A 22,045-nucleotide genomic window follows, 5' to 3' on the forward strand; every position below is an offset into this window, starting at 1 on the left:
AAAAAAAACACGACACGCATGCCATTACAGGGCAACACACACTAAGCCTCCGGGATCTGGAGACAGAAGTAAAGACAATCAGTTACTGTCCATGTGGAAATGACATGCAATTAAGTCCTTAGCTATGCCAGGCCCATACTTGTCATTATCATACGGAAACTGTCCTCCGTCCTACTTGTGCTCTGCATAGCCACTATGATTCCAGGACATTCCTCTGGCATATAGTCAGGCACATCCATGCCAATCTGTCTCTGAGTCTCTGTGTATCTGCCCTAGGCGCTTTCAGCCAACATTCACAGTCCTGTTGAAGGTTCTATGACCTAAATTCATTGGTCCACAGTCCTACTTCCAGCTCTTGAGACCTCTATCAAATGTACAGATTAAGGTTCTTCCAACAAAGTGTTTCTTGTTTGACAAAAGTTTTTGCTCTCCTGCCGCCTCAACATTTCTTTACCAGACAGTGTTTGAAGGCAGAGGGGCGGGAACCCAGCAGGCAGCCCTTGGACAGTTTCCCGTCCCGGTCCTTACACTGCACTGTCCGGCTCTGCCAGCCAGTGTCACAAGTCCTAGAGCAGGTCATCCAGGTCCCCGTTACCCACTGGGGCCCTGGGGTTGGGGTGGAGGGACCTGGGGCTGTAGGTGGCCCCGGGAGGAGGCCGGGGGGAGCAGTTGTAGTTGTGCGACTGGTGGTGGTTGTGGTGGTTCTTGTCGTGGTTGAGACTGTTGTAGTGCTCTGCACAGGGATTGATTTTGGGTTGGGGATGAGCGGAGCTGACGGCTGCTGTGGGGCTATCCGGCGAGGCATAAAGAAGCTATAACGAACATCCAGGGGCTTTTTAGCATCTGTCGCTAGAATCTGGACCACCAAGGCCTCTTGGAGGGCCCCGGGACCCATGCTATGAAGCCATTCGTCCCTTTGGCTCCAGCCACTGTAGTTGAGCACAGAACCGTTGAGTGGGATGATTGTCTCAGAGGTGGAGATCATGAACTTGCCATTTAGGAGGTACTCGTTGTTGGGGCGTCTGAGGGCCAGGTAGGCGGTGTAGCGGGTCTGGTCCTTGGCCTTGTGCTGACGAACCTTGATGTGGGTGGAGCCTGCAGGGATCTTCACCACATCAGTGTAGCCCTTACTGTTTGGCAAGAAAGAAAGTAGAAGAGAGGTCAGAATTATACGCAAAACAGTGTTGTCGTGCTGTTAACTTCTTGCTGTTGGACCCCTTAGTTATATTAGCTGGTTTGCTAATTTTGTTGCTGGCTTGGCTTTAGACCAAAATAGAAGCTAATATTAACACAAATAAAGCCGATTTAGCTAATTCAGATGCTGAGGTGGACTTCTTGCTGTTGAACTACTAAGTTCATTAAGTAAATTAGCTGGTTTGCTAATGTCTTGTGTTGTTGCACTTGCTTTTTCTTTGGCTTTGTTAGCAAAGTTGTCAACTCATCTGTTTTTGATGACAATCCAAGCTAGCCCATTAAGACAGAGGTTTAGCTGGTAGAATGTTATAGCGAGGTGTTAGCAGCATATTGCCTCTGGTTCCGGTTATGTTAGCTTGGCATGCTACTGTTCTGACGCTTGAGCAGACTTCGACTGAAAAAAAATGTCTGAGCATGCATGTTTACGTTTGAAGTTAGCCCACCTGACATGTAGGGATAGAGGTGCTGCGCTCGGAAACGGGGACGCAAAATCACAAAAAATACAAATTTCAACTCGATGTTGCCTTAATAAGGAATTAGACACAGTTTGTTTGAATATGCTATTACTTGATAGCGACTGAAACAAATCTTAGTATGTAGCACCACTCTGTTAGCAACACTCCGTTAGCGAATACAAAATGTAGGAAACTAGGAAGCCGTGCTGAATGGATTCATTACACCAAGACATATCAGAGACAATGTGAAGAAAGCTGTTGCATTGACACCATACATGGAAAATCCTTATAGTAGCAATACCACCACAAATCTGAAGCGACCTGTTAGCTTGTTATTCAAGTGAGGAAGCAGAGGCGCTGTGAGCTAAGTGAACAACGTACCTACAAGGATAAGGCCATGTGGGTTGCATTCAAATAATTTCAAACAATATACGTGTCCTTGTCTCGGGAGCTTTTTCATGCTCTTCCCATTCTGCCCACATGAAATGAATGCAGCATTATCATGTCATCACACTGTGAAACCTATGAGATATCTCCTCTGAAAAATACTTTCAATATTTCTCCATATTCTGCGTGTGCTAACCTGCCTCCACTGGACTGAGACTCCTGCCTGTATGTGCATGTAATATAAAGACATACAGTGCACAGTTAAGGCTCATTTTTCGTACCTCTTCTTGGTAAAGTTGCCCACCACGCGTATACATCCCGTGCTGTCGCCTCCACATATGCCGCACTTGTCGAACTGGAGCTTGGAGCCGATGATGCCGTCGCAGCCGGTCCGCACACATTTCCCTTTCACGCACACCGAGCTGCTGTAAGGACGACACTCGGTCCCGTCTACCACCTGAAGACGAGCAGTCACAAAATCAACATCTGCCATTTTTTCTCTCCATTAAATACACCGTACTCTTATTAAAAAAACAACTAACTTACCCTCTGAGAGAACACCACATAGTATCCTGTTCCTTTTGCTCTGCAGGTCAGCTTGCACACATCTTTAGGGAGGACTCCTGCGTACTTTGGCACCCACTCAACAAAGGTCTTCACCCCTTTAGGATCTGTCTGGGGACCGTTGCGCACCTCACATTGCTCCTGCCGGAAACTCTTATCTGCAGAAAAGTTCCATTAGAAAGGTTACAAATCAAACTCTGTATCCTGTATGATGAATAAACATTAGTACTATCGTAAAGCTGTCACACTCACTTGATGGAGGACATTGTGTGACGCTGCAGGACCGATAGATGGCTCTCTTGCCCGTGCAGTAGCGGCCGTTGTTCCGTGGCGGCGGATTGTTGCACAGACGCTGGGCGAACTGCACCCCGCCTCCGCACGTTCTGGAGCACGCACCCCAAGGACCCCAGGAACTCCAGCTGCCGTGGTTGGACGCCTGGGAGAGCGAGGAGAGGAGGAGGAGCGAAGAGGAGAGGAGGAGATGAAAGATGAGATAGGAGTTTGGGGGGGGAGATGACAGCGGAGGAGAGATCAGAGAGTAGAGAGGGATGAAGAGAAAGGAACGGGGAGATGAGAGAGGACAATTAGTGCTTATCATGCCGGGAGTCAGAGCAGTTGGCGGCCAAGCCACGTGTCACAGGGAAAGCCCTTTGGAGAGAGATTTGTGATAAAGACAAATGTGGCAATAATTGTGGTGTGGAAAACAGAAAAGGAACGAGGCTCTCCTTATTAAGACAGCATGACTGGATCTGTGGCGTAACAGCTCACATGCTTCCCTTGAGGAAAACAGCCTGAATGAAATACTTCAGGTGATAAACTTATTTTTGTGCTTTTTTTCCAACCAGTGCTACATGAGTCATCAGTGATAAAAACCACTGGATCAGTAGCATTTAGTTCTGCAAAGCTTTTGGGGAAAAGGCTTTTCCATTTAGTTCCACTGCCGAGGCCTTTTTTTCTTTCCACAGTAAAAGGCTACTTAATCCGCAATCATACTACAAGAAATATATGGAGGTTTAAAGAGTCTGAGGTCTAAAATGGAGGGGCTTAACGTCGCTCCGAGCAGTAAACTGGTCGTCATACAAGGCAGTGGAAATGAAGCGTGTCAGAACTTGGGCCGCATCCACACAGAACAGTCGTCTGCCAAGTATCGGGTCAGACCCATCAAATGTCATGTGACAAATAATCACAAAGAAAATACTTTTTCCTTCTCCCTCTCTCATTCTTTCTGACTTTCACTCTCTTTCCCTCCACAACACACACACACACACACACACCCGCAGTGACGACAGCCTGCCAAGAACAGATCTGGTCCTTTAACTCATTATGGCCAAATTCAATTTAGATCTGTTTAAGTGAGGCCAAGAGCATAAATAGCACAGTTCAGCAGTGGCATAAATAACACAGACCACACAGTGAAGTCACATAAAGAATCTGAGACTTATTTTTCCTCTTCAAGTGTCTCTCTCTCTTTCTACTTCTTCTTTTCCTAGCTGCCCTGTGTTCTTTGTCTTCAGCAGACAAATTTGGACAATACGTGCTTAAAATATCAGTTTTTGAACTATAAAAAGGAATCTATTTTAAATTTTTGTCTCTCTTTTTGTCTCACCGTCTACCTCCATGTCTTCTTCCAATCCTCACTCCTGCCAAGCCACATCAATACGGGGTTATACAGCAGACACATATCATATTGACATTTCTGCAAGACTTGTCATATTATGTTCAAATCCCTCTGAGTGGACTTTCACAGGGCTCCAGACTAACTTTTCACACTGGTTGCACCGGTGCGCCTTACTTTTTTCCTTTGGGTGCACCAGCACATAATTTAGGTGCACCCAGTAATACATTTAAATGGGAATAAAGGTGCAGACAAATGTTTTTCATTCGTTTAAATCACAGCAGAAATTGCAATAACCTCAATTGAGGAGTCCAGACTGCATCCATTTAGTCACATTTTGTTGCCATTTTTGGAGACAGTGCGACCCAGTTTTTTTTTTTAAGTAGGAGCACCTGTGCTACTTGCAAATACGCCCCCGATGTTTAAGCTTTTTATAAAGCAAAAGTGCCCTTTTGGATGCCTCTATGGCAATTAAAACACGATACTCTCCAGGGTGCCCTTCCAGTTCACTATAAATGTAACCTGACTTTCTGCTCGCTGGTGCCCCTTTCTTTTTCCGCCTCTGCCCCTCAAACACCATGAGGCCGCCACTGCAAAGCACGATTTTTCCTAACCCTAACTAAGGGCTTTTGTACCTAAACCTAACCAGGCCATAAGCACAGTGTAACGTAAAAACCTTATATTCTGATACTGTCCATCTGTCTTACCGAGTAGTGTCTCTTGCGGGTCTTGTCCACGCACTTTCCCTGCAGGCAGATGCGTCCCTTCCCGCAGGGCGTCCCCTCCACGGCCGGCAGCTTCTTGGTCAGACACACCATCTGGCCCTGGCGAATCACGGCGCACCACAGCCGAGAACACACGTCCATGCCCGGGCAGACCGTGTACTCGGGGCCGAAGGCCAGCCGACACTGGCGGACGGCGTCGTAGCTCTGCCCTGGGAGCTCCTCGGGGCCCAACAGGGGCTGACGAGGAGAGTCTAGGAGACACTCGGCTGTGGAAAAAAGAAGAGAGGGATTTTAAAAAAGGGCTCTGCTACCTGAATACTCTGAGCTGGTGAGTGGCATATTACAATCTATTTTAGTCTATAAGGTCACCAGAAGTGTTGGAGCTGCAGCAGTTGCACTGTCGAGTTTGAAACAATGGTGTTGCCACATGAGTAATGCCTAACTCGTTTCTTAGCAAAATGTCAACAAGCGATGCTTTATGGCCCTGATGAATGAAACTACTTGATGAAACGGGAAAGCAAAGAATGACTCATCTAGATTTGCTGCCAGTGATCTGTCTTTGGCTGCACTGTAACTACATTTTTTAGGAAGTTAACAGGATTGTAAATAACTCTTTATTAGCAGAGATTAAAGCTTTGTTTCTTAGTAAACAGCTCTCAGTGACAGGTACTGTGGGAGAAAAGCAAATTCGCATGGATGCAATTTGTACACTGAGAAAATACAACTTGTACTGGCTGGGAAAGAACCTTTCTATTCCCATGCTTACTTTTTTCTCCCACACTCACCGTTTCCATCGTCGAAGAAGTCTGTGATGGTGGCCGAGGTGCAGCGGCTCCAGGGTTTGGAGGCGTCGATGGAGGTGAGGATGGACGACATGAGCCGCTTGTCGCTGTTCACGCCAAAGCGCTCCTCGCAGAACTTGGAGTCGTCGTGGGACAAACCGAGCAGGTGACCTGTGGCACAGAGAGGAGGTGAGAGATAAGTGACGGGTCCTGATGTGTCGTGTTTGCACATGCAGCAAGATTGGGAAAAGAACACCAAGCACTGAGGCGTATCAGGTACATGACATCAGACATTACTCCCGTGATATTAATCAACAAGAGAGATGTGCTGACAGATGTGCATATGCATGCCCTGGCACGCTTATATCTTTGCATGCTTATGTGTGTGTTGTGTATCCATGCCTACCTATCTCGTGAGCGACGGTGAAGGCGGCGTGAAGGCCGTCGTCCTCGATGACGGCGCAGCTTCTCTCCGGAGAGCAGATGGTGCCGACATCCGCCATGCCCAGGGTGTCACAGGAGTGGTGGCCACAGAGGTCCTGGACAAAGGAAATACTGTAAGTTTAAATAAGAACTTAAATACAATCAGTCTTGTATCCAGATAGCCCCTCTCAAATGGTAAAACATGATTTTATGACAAGATAATCCTTTATTTTATCCACAGAGGCACTGGTGCCCCCATGTTCGAATAAATGCCTCCTTGATGCCCCTATGGGAGATAACACATGATAAAGTGCCCTCTAGGGTGACCTTTCCACGTGCTGGTGCCCCACCACATACAACTGGTGCCCTTTATATTTTGTTGCCCCTGCCCCTCAAACATCCTGAGTCTGCCACTGCCCCAGAGGGGAAATCTGGGTGTCACAGAAGCACAGACAAAATCAAGTACAGATATAATAAGAACAAGGATAGAATAGAGACGACACAGGAGCAACTCAAACTCAAAATACAGGCAAGAGTAGTACGCATACAGTACCTACAACTAGTGTTGTACCTGAAATCATGTGCAGTACTGTCTCAAGCGTCTCAATATCCCACCCTGATCTGATTGGTTACGCGTCACGACTAATAGCCTACATTATATAGAGTTTTGTTAAGCCGAATTTCAATTTGCTATACACATTTTGTAAAACAGAGCGTCTCCGACAGAGGTTCTCCTGCAATTAAGTATTGCAATGCCATAAAGCTGGAGGGCTTGTGAGGGACAGATTTAAACAAGACAGTCACGCTCCAAAAACAGTAGGTACACCTCCCATAATGCAATGCTTCAGAGCCTCCCTGCATTTCAAACTCCACAACCCCAGCTCGTCACACAGAAGCCCAAGCTGAGATATTCAAGTGATGTCAGTGGAGCGTCCCTTTAGATTAACTTCCTTCCTGTGCCTCCACCATCTCTCTGTCTGCCTCACGGGGTGCCACAGTACATACTATTGATCTTTGTTTTGATTCCCACACATGTCCATGCAGATGAGGCCTCGGGGTGCACTGTTCAGCCCAGAGATCGATCACTTAATCACGCCGGACTCATGCGCCTGAACACGGGCCTGTCTGTGTGCACACTCGGAGCATGCTTTGAATGCACACATTACAGACATATGGAGACAAACATCCATGCAATGTGCACATGAGAACATCCAAAAAGGGGGGAGCACACACACATCCCGCGGAGAGGATGGATCGTCATGTTAAGTGGCGCTGACAGGCCTGCTGGGTCGTGTGTGAGAGGCTCTCTGGGGAGGGTGTTTACCCGTTCAGGGCAGATCGGTTTGGAACAAACTGCCTTGTGTTCTGCGCTCACACACATGACTGACTGGGTGGGACCACCTCACACACACAACACACACATACATGCAAGCACACTCAGAAGAACGTACCTGCAAATACAAGCGTGTGCAACACAGACACACACATTCAGACACACACATACAGAGAGCAGGAAGAGAGTGCCAGCTTTTTGCCAAAAGTCTGCTGGATACACATGAAGCAAACAAAGAGCAAGTCAAACACACTCGCTGCATGGATGGCAGCTGATGTGGGCCAAACTGTGCTGAAGTCTCTCTGAACTTTTCCACACAAGCATCAAGCCTGTTTGTTTTCACATGGAGAACGTATAGAGGCGTTTGTCTTCATATCTCGCCTGTTTCTCTTTCCCCTGTTTCCCACACTCTTTCAACCCGACGTCCTCTACGCCTCCCTCCATTTTCATTTATTTATTCATTCACCCCCCTCCCACGCTCTCGTACGAGAAGTGTTTCGATCTTGCTCATCCACACGGCTTTCATTACTACAACACAGTGTAAGAGGAGACACGTGGGTGAGAAGCAGAAAGTGGAAATCTCCCGTTGGAAATTAAACAGTGACATGAAAAATAAATGAAATTACCCCAAAACTCAAATCATAACTGTGTGATATTCACTCCCTTCCCTTAGAGTCTTAATGCCTCTCAAGCACATACAAGGAGGGAGGGAGGGAGGGAGGGAGGGAGAGCTGTGCTCAGGAATGGTGGGTGGGGATGGAGGGCTGCAGGAAATTAAAGAGAAGAACTGAGAGAACAATGAGTTACAGAAATATTGGCAGAAATAACATGAGAACAGGTGGCAAGCTGGCTGCGAAGGTCAGGAGACTATCAGAGCTGTGTGTGTGTGTGTGTGTGTGTGTGTGTGTTACAAGATCACTTACAATCTAAGCCAAGGCGTGTGTTAAACAAACAGCCAGCCAGACCCAGACACACACACACACACACACAAAACCTCTCACAGAGTTTAGCTCAGTCTGTGTGATGAAAACACACTTCAGGCTGATTCAACAAACCTGCTAATCAAAATCAACAAAACAGCTCTCTATCTCTTACTCATGATTGGTCCCCAGTGATTTACAGGTTGTCTGTATATTTCATTCCATGCATACTATACTATACTTGTATTCTATTATATATCAGTAGGAAAGATTGCACTTTCTAGCCACGCTAGCTTCAGAGCTCTAGAGATGCAAATATGGACCGCTGGTCAACCACTATGATCCAGACTAAGCGTGCGCATTAAGCACAAGATGCAGTAGCTTAAATTCACTGATTGTTCAGATCTCCTGACAGGTTCAGCTAGGATCTAATTTCAATAAATGCTTTGTGGTCATCTACACATCGCAACCTCACACACACAGTTAAGATTTGGACAGTAAAATTGTTCAGAATAAAGCTCCATCAGAGTTTCCTCTGTCCTGTCAAGTTTATAACTACAGACTTTAGTTCTGCTGTTTAAATGGGCCATGATTTGCATGCATGGAAATGTTTAACATAACTGAAAGCAGCCTCTCCAATCATTAAATCAGATTGTGCGTGCATGGTTAACCTGCATGTGTAAGCGCATCTTACTATCTTAATAAAGAGCCCTTAAAATAGCAGGAAAACTACTACTACAGCACCATCAACGCGCCTCACCCCACCTCACTTTAAGACTAACACACTCATGGGTGCACAGATGGGCGCCACTTGGCGCCAGGCGTAAAATAGTATAAATTTAGTGTTGTTACTCCACAATTTCATCACACAGCTAAGGTAAGTAGTTAAAATTCAGATTTAAAAAAATCTTTCAAGATTAACAGAGACATTCTTGTAAATGCCTGTCTTGACCAACAAGCAACGATTCAGCCAGCTGTGAACCATCAGCTGTTACAGTGGTCCCAGTGCTGATCCCTGAGGAACACCATGTTTAACTTTAGAACAAGAGGTTGCAACATTACTGTATTTCACAGTTTAAGTTCCGCCACTGAGATATGAGCCAAACCACTTAAACTCCAGCTTGAGATCCATGATGTTCCTAAAACGCCCTAAAGCTCTGTTTCCACCAAACACTTTGAGTATAGTACCCTTGAAACCCGTACCGAAACCCGAGATCTATTTTGCATTTCGACAGCAGGCAGTACTCTTATAGGTAAGCTTTTCCAGCAGTTTGGAAACAACACAAGACTTTTCTTTGTCTTGAGAAGCTGCAGTATGTATCGACTGACACTCTGTAATCTATACTACACATTACTGCCAGACTGACAACAGGCTGCGCGACAAGACTGCTGGAAAAAACAGGAGTTTGGGAAATCCTCCATTACAGCACAGACGACAAGACGACTGTGCTCCAGTTCTTTCAGACAAATCAGTGGTCTGCAGTGTTTTCACTTCACCTTTTAGCATCGTCTCAGCTTACTTGGAACCTCAACAGACGGGTCGTGAATAATGGCATGGAGCGGAGTCGTTCTATTGGTACCATCCAAAACTTTTGGCTGCTTTCTGTTTGAGCGAGGATCAAGTTTTTAAAAGCAGAAATGAAACCACTTACTAAGTCATTAAAAGTATGACTAGTTGAGCTGAGTAAATGGTAAGGAAACAGGCCTACCGTTACTGCTTAAATGGAAACCTGAGGTCATGACGGTAAACAGGAGTGCAGTTTACAGTCACTGATGCATCACAGTGTAAAAGAGGGTGAGGCTCATGTGTTGTTACTGTCGGGCCAGCCGTGTCTGTCGACAGACCCGGGGCTGGGGTCAAGGCCTCGGGATCCGAGGGCTGTCTGCAGGTTGTCAACATATGCCAGTGGACGTATAGCACGTGTGAAATATCAAGAACAGTTACAACAAATAGAGGGACTAGCTGTGATGGGGGCGAGGGCTGGGAAATGTACACTTTAATGCACAGACGCACACAAACACATGGAGGAGAGGAGGAAGACAAGTGCACAGGAGTCCAGACTGTACACGTGCACATTCTGAATGACTTAACTATGTGTTTAACACGTGTGGAGGAAATTGATTGTGTATACGTACATGTTATGTCTACATCAATCATTATTATGCAAGGGCCATCTATGTGTTTCTGCAGTCTATTATCAGCTCTCAGTGGAATCATATGGTGAGAACACAGAATTATCTTATCGTGCCATCTGTTTTTCTTTGGGCTCATGTATCACATAGCTGTGGTATACAATAATGACTTTGGAAAATTTGATTTGACAGCTGAAGTAGATGGGGACTCGTTTGAAAACGTAAAAACAACCCAAAGAACATAAAATGGCTCTGTACAGATCGTCGGGTTAAGTCTCCAGAAGCCCAGAGACACCAATAGATGTTATTTACACTTTTTAAAGGCGCAATTACTTTAGCGGCTAAGCTAAAAGCGTTAGTGTGTACGCCGTCTGATTGGTGCACAAGCTCGACCAGGGTGTAAATAACATCAGCAAACGAGGAGCTTAAGTAGATGGCGACCTAAGACGTTTTTGGTGTTTGATGATCCAAAAATACTTAATAAGCTCACTTCAAGTTCCTTCTTAACCTCTGCAATAATGTATGCTCTATTTTTTTTATTCACTCTAGACAAGGCAGTCAGCTAAATGCCTAAAATGTAAAGAAAAAAGCACCATAATTCACAGGTATTATTACAAATCTGACAGCGTCCTGACCTCAGACCAGGTTGAAAAGGTGAGCACTTCAATATCTCTGGCATCGCAAGTACCTGCTAGTTATGTCTATCCAAATATTTAAACTAAAGCTGCAAGAAGCGAATGAAAAAAAAAATATCAATGGACGTGGACGTCAGTATGTCCGCAGCCCTGCAGCTCTCTCTGGCCACCTTACAGTAGGGCTTTGTCTACTGTCCGAGCTCACAACAACTGAACACAGCCATGCATAACACTTAATGTTCCCATATACACGAATGCACGCTCAGAACGCTCCCGAGTCCCTTCAATGTGCCCGTTGTTTTGTTCCGGTGCTGGTATGTGTGGAACAGGGTGACACCGCCACACGGGTCAGCTCACTGCGGGTACGGGGTGTTAGAGTAATTGGACCTGACCACAAAGAGACGAGTTCCCTCCAGCCCTGTCCACTCCTCCTCCCACCTCCCCATCTGGGAACAATGGGCTGGTCTGACTTCACAGTCACAAAGTCTTCAGTGGGCTTCAGTTCGAGCTCAGCGGACCGCTTCACAGCCGCTCCGAGTACACGGATGAAAAAGGTTATTTCTTTTCAGACATAATAAACTACTATTTGGTTACTCGACACCTCTGACTTTCAGTACAATGGAGGCAGACAGTTTCCCATAACACATCTGAACTGAATCTGCAGCACATCAGTGTTTGTCTTTCCCTGTTAGGATTCCATCAACCAGAGTTATTTTCCTGAGAGAGGCATGAGAGAATCACCGACACATTACAGCGCCTCGTGTATCTGCAACTGCTTTTTCAGCGAGGTGTGACGCACCTGAGCAAAATCGAGTTATTTCCTGAGTGGCGTTCTGTCAGTGGAAACTCTTACGGCCGAGTCCTGTGATGAATTCTGTGCAGCTCTCGACACCGAATCTTTTTCTCACAGCCGGTCTTTTAAAATGATTGATGGCAAAATGAAAGTGTGGTTCTCATAAAGGATGTCACCATCTTCACATTCCACATTCGTTTCCTTCGCAGCACCGTTGCAAACACACATTCCTCGAGAAAATGAGTCAAGAATGTGACTCTTTAGATTTCACTTTCGCTCAATCACACAGCTGGAGGAGCGGGGCAGGCTCCTCTGGCATGTTGTGATGATCGACAAGGTGAAGTAAAACTACCTAAGCACTCACAGAATCCTGAAAAAATGGCCTTTAACAGCAAGTTAAGGTAGGTAGTGTCTGCTTTTCTTGGCTTATTAAAGGTGCATTATGTAGTTTTAGGGAAGAAATGTCAATAACAGAGGTCTGTTCTGTGTTACAGTGCTATGGTAGATGATTATATGCTCTGTGCACATGAGAGTGGGATCACCTGGTTCTACTGCTGACAGGTAACATCTACAGTATGACCTCCACGGTGGAGATGAGTCGTGTGTGAATGAAGGTCAGGAGACAGGTCAATGAATAATGCAAGTGCTGCGACAGGTGAGACAGAAATTAAGTGCTGGTTAGGCCAATGTAGGGATATAAAACACAGTCTGCAAAACTTATATTTGAGTTACTCCACTGGTCATTTGTTGTTTTTTTAAACTTACTGTTAATTCTTCATCAAATGGCCGGTAATATCTTTCTTCCATTCATTAAAACTGTAGGTTAAATTGTTTGTTCATGTGTCTACATACAGTTTTAGAGTCTTTTCTCTCTTGAAAAAAACTAAAATCACAAGAAAACTTTATAGACTTTAAAGGGACAGTTCACCCCAAATGCAAAAACACACATTTTTCCTCTTACCTGTAGCACTATTTATCCATCTAGTACACTGCATGTACTCATGGACAAGAGGCTCAACTCTTGACAACTGGAGATGTAAACGTTAATGCCGTCCTCCTCAGCGCAACTGTAACGTTAGCTAGCTTAGTTCGCTAACATTAATGTCGTCTGCTAATACCCGATATGAGTGGCTGCTGGATCTCAGTAGCGCATGCACAGGTGTGTCCGCCATCTTGTCTAGCTAGGTACGGCAACACCACTTGGACAATCACACATAAAACTTCAGTAAAAACGGAAAATATAAGACAACTTGTCAGAATACTTTGACAATACACAATAATCGCAACATAAACATAGAACAATATGCTATGCTACCGCTGCCCAAAATAATCGTTGGCAAATACAATACACTAGCTGTCAAAGATGGTGGATGAGCTACGCTACTCGCTACTCAAATCCGGCAGTGACAGCGTCCTCCCTGGCTGAGCTGTAATGTTAGCTAGCTAAGTTAGCTTAGATAGTATCTGCACGCTTCCTTCTGCGTGTAATACGGTGCACTTCAGGGCTCCAACTGACGGTTATTTTCTTAGTCGATTAACTTGTTGATTATTTTCTAACTAATTAGTTGTTTGGTCTATAAAACTTAAGAAAATGTTGATGAATGTTTACATTTCTAGCGTTCCGTATCACTGCGCAGCAGGAAGCGTGCGTCATGGACGAGAGGCTAGCTAACAGAGGCTAGCTAACGTTACAGCTCAGCCTTGGAGGACGCCATATTTACATGTCATGCTAGCAAGAGCCACTCGTCCATGAGTAGACGCGCGCTTCTTTCTGCGCAGTGATACATTTAACGGGTGTAATTTGGTACAAAGAAAATAGGTCCGTGGATTATCTTGAATAACCGGAACGTCATTTCTGGAAAGAGAGATTACTTTCGAGTTTTTTAAAAGTTTTTTTTTTTGTCGCTTCCATTTTACTGTGGAGAAGGCAGACATTTCCACAGCTGATATCTCCAAAATCTGGCAACTCAGACCAAAACAATCAAGATGGATAAACAACGATACAGGTAAGAGGAAATACATGTAGTTCTGATTTTATGGTGAACCGTCCCTTTAAGGTTTTGGTATGAAAAGGGTCTAATATAATGACATCAGTATGAGATATTAAGTGTTCGGAGATGAAAAGGCCTTTTACGTCAACTGAAAGATAGAGTGTGGATTGCTTTGCCTGGGTTAGAATGGGTATTTTAATAGGATCACAGCCGAGGAATAATAGAGTAACATCAACAGTACACCACCTGTCATGTTTCAATTAGTTTCCCGTCCATATTGACTTTTACCTTCCTGTCCTGAGGCTGCCTCAGAAGTATCTGGATAACTGTTTCCATGCCCGCCTGACCCCGCCAACCCTGCCAAAACCCAACCACCAGAGAATGGCACCGTCTTCTGCCCAGTCTTGCCCTTGCAGGTGTAGTGGCAACAGGGTTAGTAAGGTTGGCACACGAGAACTGGGTGACTTCGCCAGCTCGCTGACCTCAGGTATGAACTACCGGCTGCCCTGCCAATGCATGACGCCGCCAGGCCACTGCCAAACGCCGAGGAGATCCGAGGTAATACCCCTGGCGCTTGCTTTTTTCCGCCCGAGGCCAGTATGAGATCCTGCATGAGCTTAACACACCGCAGTCCAAGGCGAGCTATCTGACACGTCAACTGGAGCAAAACCACCATGAAGCCACACCCGAGGAGAGGTGAAAAATGCACGGAGATGTGCTGCTGCCCTGCAGGCTTTCCACCAGGGAAAGAAAGGGATGGAGGAGGAGGAGGAGGAGGGATAAATGAGTGTGGTCTCGGTAAACGTACGGCTTCTCACAGGACGGATGTGTTTGTTTTTCTGACAGCTCCCCAGCCCCGGCTGACAGACGCTGGAGAAGTAACTGGGAAAAAATGTGCAGACTGGAGTGATGAGGGAGGGAGGGGGAGAGCGGGGAGGGAGGGAGAGAAGGAGAGGCTGGGATGACTGCCTAATTAAGTGCAGTTTCAGGGGGAGTTTCAGGGATATTTCTGCAGTGCACCCAGCGGCTGATCTCAAACCTCCTGCCTTGAGAAGAATGTGCGTGCACGCGCCTCACATCACACACACACACACACACGCACACACACTTGGAGGCTTTGGGGCTGTCAGGGGACTGGGAGGGGGAGGCTGGAGACAGAAGAGCCCGCCTAGAAAAAACACCAGGCGCAGGAAATACAGTTTTTTTGGAGCGCTGCGCTGCGTTACGCGCAGGATTCAAGAATGAGAAGGAGGGAGAGACAACACATACAGAAGGGGTGGATGCGTGCGTGGAGCAGGTGGAGCATGACTTTGTGTGAGCAGTCAGACTAAAGCAGATGATGTGTGTCAGTCATTTCTCACTACAGTGTGTTTTGCCGTTTATAAGCTATTTGCATTAAGCCCCCCGGAGCTTAATCTGCAGCCGCTTAGCTGCAGCCAGCCAGCTGCCACCGCGTGCACCATCAAAATAAAAACAAACCGTGGCGTCACACCGAGCCGCCGCGAGGGCAGCGCACAGGTGGAGGAGGAAGGGGAGTCTGTTTACCTGCCTGGTGAAGAGGATGGCGGCGTCGTGGTGGTGCTGGTGGTCGTCGTCCAGCGGGTTCTGCTGGTTCTGCCACTTGCAGAAGCTCTTGAGCGTCGCCGCGGCGTTCTTGGACACCTCGAGCCCCTTCTCCTTCTCCGCCACCGTGGTCACTTTCACCACCGTCAGCCGGATGGGGTTCTCGATGCTGGCGTGCCCGTACAGCTTGGAGGCGATGGAGGCCAGCGTGAGCAGGTAGTGGTTCAAGTCCTTGCCGTACTTCTTGGCCATGGTGTCGTCGGCCACCAGGAGCAGCTCCACGTGCCTGGCGCGAGAGACCGACCTCTTGCGCCGCGCGCCACGCTCCGGAGCGGCCGCCTTGGAGAGCTGGCTCCACCGCCTCCGCCCGCGCGCTCCGTGGTCATCTCCGTCCCGCGTCCCCTTCCCGCGACCTCTCTGCCGGCGTCTCCGCACCGCATCCCTGCGTCCTCTGCGCCCGTCGCGCGTCCCGCAGCTCTCGCGACCCTCGCGCGTGGCCTCGAAGCTGAAACTCTCGCGCGTGAACACGTGGAGCGCGCTCTCCGCGTCCTTGTCCTGCAGGGCGCGCACGTCGTGCTCGTGTCCCTTCGCCCTGATGATCGGCGTGATGGTGTAGCGTGCATGGCTCACGGCGAAGAAGCCCTCGAGACCCCCTCCGCAGAGGTTGAAGACCGCCAGGGACTCCGGGTTGGAGTCCACTGTCCCGCGGTACACGCACTCCCGCTGCAGAGGCGCGGGGCTGTCCCCCATCATAGCGAGCACATACTGGGGGCTGAAATGATGCGACAGCACCGACTCGTCCCGCTCCATGTCCAGCTGAAAGCGGCTCCCATCCAGGTACACCAGGTAGCCCACCTTCCCTCCTCCGTGGTAAATCCGGTCAATGGTCCGCACGACCCCGTCTGTCCTCCGGGCAGGTGCGAGGAGCGACCCGTTCGCAGGTGGAAGATAGAAACCCTGGAAAGTAGACAGCCCGGCTCCCAGCTCCAGCTCCACGACGCACAGCAACAGTAGCCGAAACCAGAGCATGCCCTCGGCCAGAGCACCAAGGAGCCGCACCATTGTTCATTCCAACCCGAAGAACATCTATGTATCCACTAAAACAAGCCGGGACCGGCCGGAGAGACAACTTTGAGCGTGCGTTCCTCCAAAAAGCGCATCCTCCGGGTGTCCAAATCCCCCATGAAAACACACACAGGAGTAACCAACAGGCGAGCAAACAAAACCATTGAGGAGGAGAGAGGGAGGAAAAAAAATGGAAAAAGAAAAAAGAGCAGCAGAGAGGAACTGTGTGCAGGCTGGAGAGCACTGAGCTGAACTTGGAGAACAAAAACACAAAGTTTGCTCTTAATAGGACCCGGAGAGAAAAAGTCCTGCCCCCTTTGCGCTCAATCACCACTCCTCCACCCCCCCCTCTCTCTCCTCTCTCTCTCTCCCCCCCCCTCTCTCTGTCTCTCTCCCTCTCTCTCCCTCTCTTCCTCAAATCAGAGTAAAGTCAAGTGCTGAAGGAGAGGAGAGAAAAACCTGAACAATGCTGTCACTGGAGGGTTTTCCCAGTGCCTCAGCGCAGGAAAAAGGGGTCCGGCACAAACCTCTTTTAAAATCATACCGAGAGGAAGAAAGTCTGAGGGAATAAATCAGAAACTCATGAGTGACTCACTTCATGGTATCAACAAAAACAAGCACCAGGTCCAACACCACTAATGTCAGCTCCAAACTGTTATTTTTAACACTTCTACCACTTCGACTCCTTTAATAATTGAAGGCTGAAAGTCCAACATGAATCGGGAGTTTCAGCAAACTAGAGGGGAAATAGATAATTTATGGCCGTGCCTGTATAAGAGTTCTGGGAGTTCACCGTTCCTGTGTGAGACGTTTAATGGTGTGTGTGTGTGTGAGCGTGCATACAGTACCACTGGTGTGTGTGTGTGTGTCTGCAGGTGTGTGACGGGAGCTGTCTTGGTTGTTTATCGTGCCTTTAGGGAAGTGTGTGTGCCGGTGCCAATGGGATGTCATACTTGTGCGCCGAGAGGGATTTAGCCATGCGTAGCTCACTCTGTGTCACACACACAAACACACTCTCAGAGGGCAGCCGAGTGGAGAGTGGCTTTTCTTAAAAGTCCTAAAAGTTCCGAGACACTGCTCATTTGCTGAGTCACCTAACAGCTATTACCTTTGCACACCGCAGAGGGGGGTTTTCGGTGTGTGCCTGCATGCCGAGACGGGAGGCCTCTCTTTGTGGATGCACTCGAGAACAGATATTACGTTTCAGCTTCGCGTCGAACAACGGCGACAGCCCACGGCGGCTCTCCCTAAAGCGCCGCGCTTAATCCAAAGCCCCCTCTACGTGACTGAGCGGTGTGGGTAGTATGGCCCGCTGCATGCGAGGGGACGCAGCCAGGAGGTGGGCGTGAGAGCGCGTGGGCGGACGGCGGGGAGCGCATGCGGCCAAAAAGCGGAACACGGTGTGCTGCCACCGTAAGCCTCGCCGCCCCTGTCAAATCCCACCGTGGTACGATCCACACACGAAACGTCCCACACCGAGGGGACGAGCTCCGCGGTCAGATGAGCCTCCAGAGAGACGGTGACGGATCAGGTTCAGCCGACAGAAAACAGAAGCAGGTTTAGACATGTCAATTTCACTACCTTCAGGGCTTAAAAAAACATTTTATGTAGAGAGATCACATTTACAGGAAGTGTAACTGAACAGTGGGAATCCACATGATCAGAAAATTGTATGGACTTTTCTCTTGTGCCGGTCAAAACTAGGGGTCAGGTTGCGTTAGGGGCCTCGATCCCTATACACACCTTTACCCTAGCCCCTACCACTTAGCGCTAACTCTCCGTTTTGTGCTTCATGTCTAAGGGCAGGGTGTGTAAATTCTTGTTGGGAAGTGTCATGGCTAGAACTCTGTCATTTCAATGTGTTATGGTCCTTTTCTTCATAACAAGCAGAAAACAATCGCCACTACTTTGCTGATGCCTCGATAGGGAACTACATAGCTAGCTTGCGTTACCTTGGTATTGCTGCTTTGTGCACGACACTTCCGCATTTTGACGTTGAATTCCCCCCGTTTGATGACATGTGACGCCCCAAATTAAACGATGCAAGTGTTCTTTTTTTATTTATTGACTTGCTTGATAGCGTGAAGTTGTGAAATAATTGCGAGCATTCACATTGTGTCATCGCGAGAATACCAGGATTGAAACAGTATATGTCCAGTCACGTCTGTTTTCACAAAAGTCATGGATCACTGGTGACATATGAGGGTCTTGAAGGGTGGTCCCATTTCCTTAGAGGGATATTTCAACCACAACCTCTTGTTACTCTGTTCTGTTTTCAGGGGGGGCCTTTGAAAATGAGGGCTAGGGCCCCATTACCAAAATCTCTGCTACGGCCCTGCTGCCCAGTATCAAACATTAAAATACCGTGACCTCATCTTCCAACAACTTCACGATGTAGACCACTGCAGAGTGGATCCAGTATTGAGCTGAACTCCACGTCCATATCACCCTACTGTTATGCAACGCACCACCCGCCCCCACCACCCGCCTCTTTTCCTCTCTGTCCTCGAGTCTCGTCTCCAGCCGCCACCCCCCGCTGCCGCCTGCTTCTCCTTTACACCAAACTGTCAAGTGTATTACCTGCAGTAAAAAGAAAAAAAATCCGGACGCCCGTAAAGTTGGAGCAAACCGGAGCCGTGTGTGAGAGAGGATGTTTGATCAGGACAGTGTGATGTCAAGACGGACCCCTCGTGTGACAGTGGTTCCTGACATTATTCAGACATGTGACTAAGTGTGATGTGTTTATATACACAAACAGGATTGTTAATACATGTGGTGGAATGTATAGTGGCACAGCCTGAGCACAAATTAGGCAACTTTCCACAGAATCTTTCAATGCTATACTGGAACGACGCTCACACACACACACATGCATGCATGCGTTGGCTCATACCCCTACAATGTCCTCCTCTCCCTCCCTCTTCCTCTCTCCCCTTTGAATCTCACACACTCAGCCCATTGGATCATTTTTAATCCCTATCATCTGAAACCGAGATGTATGCCAAAGCCACCATATGGACATAAACCGCCCCCGTTATCCACACACACACACACACACACACAATTACACAGTAACCCGGATCACACGTGCAAAGCAGTCTGCATACAGTATTGAGCGTCACCAAAACAAGTTGTGTGCGCGAAACCCCGCGTGCCGAGCCACGTGTGTGTGGGACCGGCCCACTTCCTACGGCGGCTGGGAGGGGAGGGAATCCAATACGGTTAATTGACAAGCCGAGCCGTTTACATAACCGCCAGGCTATATCTAAGTGGCGGTGTCAGAATTCATCACCCCCGCGGCGCTGCAACTCTCCCTCCCGTTTTTAGTCTCCATGACTCCCTCTCCTCCTCTACAGACACACACACACACACACACACATACACTCTCCATCCTCCTCTTGCTCCATCTCTCCCTCCGTCCTTCACTTCTGTCCCTTCATGGATGTTAAACCGGTAATTCCCATCAGGATGAAAACGCTTCAGATGAAGGCAATCACAGCGCTTGTTCTTGTGATGGTTGAATGGCTGATGGTGTGTGTGTGTGTGTGTGTGTGTGTGTGTGTGTGTGTGTGTGTGTGTACTCTCCCAACTCCTCTCTCCTCCATCGTTCTTATATATATATATATACATGCCAGGTGTGTTCTTAGCATCTGTTACCATGGCGCCGAGGGAGAGGCGCAACGTCTCCTGGGTGACAGCCAGCATCGACCGCAGGTATACTGTTCTCAAACACACACCTGCACACACACACACACACACACGTGGCGCGCACACACAGCTTCTCATGCAACTTGAAAGAAATGACAACACAAACTCTTTTATCCACAATGTATATATATATATTTCAAATTTAAAAAAAGAAAATAACAATAGTGCATACAAAAGAAGCCCATTTTCAAATAAAGAGGTGCATCTCTACACCTGTAAACAGAGACAACAACACACCTGGATCAACTGGAAGTAAATGAAAGCCTTTTAAAAGACACCAGATGGGTTTAGCACTTTGTTTCTCGTTAAATTAATCTCAGAGGAGCGTTTTGAAAGGATCTCAATTGAATGACAGTTTGAGGAAACACAGCAGCTTCAAGTTTGTATTATCAAACACATCACACCCAAGAAATATTCCCCATCCCTCAACTTTTGGATATTAACATGTTTTCCCAGTGAAGAGTACATTCTGTCCTCGACTTAAGGTACAGTAAGTTCACGGTGATGTCATAACCTAAACCCCACTGAGACTCTGGAAAGACCTCATGGTGATGAAAAAAAAAAAGCAAAGGCAAAGTCAATTATTCAAAACACCTTCTTTGCACAGTGTTTCCCCCTGGATGCATTTAACAGCAGCGCAGCACCACGGCTAAATGATTTGCTTCTATGAGAGTCTCCATAAAGCGCAATAAACTCGCTATCTCTACTTAAACGGTGCAATATGTAATCATTTTAGTTGAAAACATCGACGCATCAACAGAGTGTGAAGAAATAACGGTTTTGATGTCATGACAAAGTTAGCATGCTAACTAGCTAGCCATGGCCTGTGCCGGTCAGAATGTAATGTGCTAGCAGCGTATGTAACAAAAATCCCCAAGCTCACAGTTCGGACTACCAGCTGCACGGCTAACTGAGCTAACTAGCTAACAATAGCTACAGTCCACAGCAGTGGGAGGTTATTCTGTTGATTTGCTGCCCACCTATGTTTTGAGAATTAGTTAGACAGGATGCCAATTTTTACATGTTGCACCTTTAAAGAAGCAAGAGTCAGGGAAGGTTGAGGATCATTTAGTCTGTTAGTATCCTATTTGTCTTTATGCGCAGTTTGTAATTTAGCTAACTGCATAGCCAGAGAGAGCATATATATCCAAAGCATCAGATATCTTAAAGTTACACTAAACCCTACTTTCTCTGGATGTGTAGCATGTGTAGAACGTCACACTGGACGCCATTGCTGTCCTGTCACACGCCTGCTTTGCTGGTGGAATGTGGCATGCTATCCAAAATCACATAATGGGTTGCCATCATACCGTCATTATTTTTTTTTTCAGTGTAAATAAACAAAGGCAGTGTAAAGAGTGCACTCTTATGTGATCTCTGTGTAAAAAGGGCCACGGAGAGTTTTTATGTTTGGCAGTGGATGTGACTGGGAGTTCTTAATGCGGAGCAGGCATTGGTTTTGGCTGATTCATTGGCATAATTCTCAATAATGTCCACATTTTCAACACATGTTCATTAAAAACCGAATTTCAAACACATTTCAACTTGTGTATTTATTTCAGATAGAAAATATGTGTAATTTTGGCTAGTGTTGACAGACCAACACTATAAATCCCTGTACACTTAGCTTGTTAATTGAATTATATATATGTATTTCTTAATTTTCAGATGAGTTTGTTGAACTGGTTGGTAAGGAAAAGAAAGATTGGTGACGCACTGATGACAGAGGGGAGGCAGGAATGTTGTATCCTGAATGTAA

The 22,045-nt window shown here is 47.2% G+C and overlaps 1 protein-coding gene across 1 annotated transcript; it reads right to left on the reverse strand.

Moving 5' to 3' along the window:
• Positions 1-398: 398 nt before the first annotated feature.
• On the reverse strand, positions 399-16,575 carry adamts5 (ADAM metallopeptidase with thrombospondin type 1 motif, 5 (aggrecanase-2)). Its single transcript, XM_073462474.1, has 8 exons — positions 15,496-16,575; positions 6,129-6,261; positions 5,726-5,893; positions 4,923-5,206; positions 2,853-3,036; positions 2,583-2,758; positions 2,318-2,493; positions 399-1,130 (listed from the first exon to the last, which is right to left on the reverse strand). Exons 1-8 carry the CDS (start codon positions 16,573-16,575, stop codon positions 440-442), a joined length of 2,892 nt encoding a protein of 963 aa, XP_073318575.1. The 3' UTR covers positions 399-439.
• Positions 16,576-22,045: the final 5,470 nt, after the last annotated feature.

This window comes from Pagrus major, chromosome 24 (assembly GCF_040436345.1).
Source record: "Pagrus major chromosome 24, Pma_NU_1.0".
Taxonomy (NCBI): domain Eukaryota; kingdom Metazoa; phylum Chordata; class Actinopteri; order Spariformes; family Sparidae; genus Pagrus; species Pagrus major.

Bases quoted from the DNA above. Each gene is read 5' to 3' on its own strand.
- adamts5 (XM_073462474.1), bottom strand. From the start codon at position 16,575: ATGGTGCGGCTCCTTGGTGCTCTGGCCGAGGGCATGCTCTGGTTTCGG. The intron at 5,894-6,128 runs GTAGGCATGGAT...TCTGTGCCACAG, and splicing joins CACCGTCGCTCACGAGATAG to GTCACCTGCTCGGTTTGTCC. The intron at 1,131-2,317 runs GTACGAAAAATG...CTTGCCAAACAG, and splicing joins GGCAACTTTACCAAGAAGAG to TAAGGGCTACACTGATGTGG.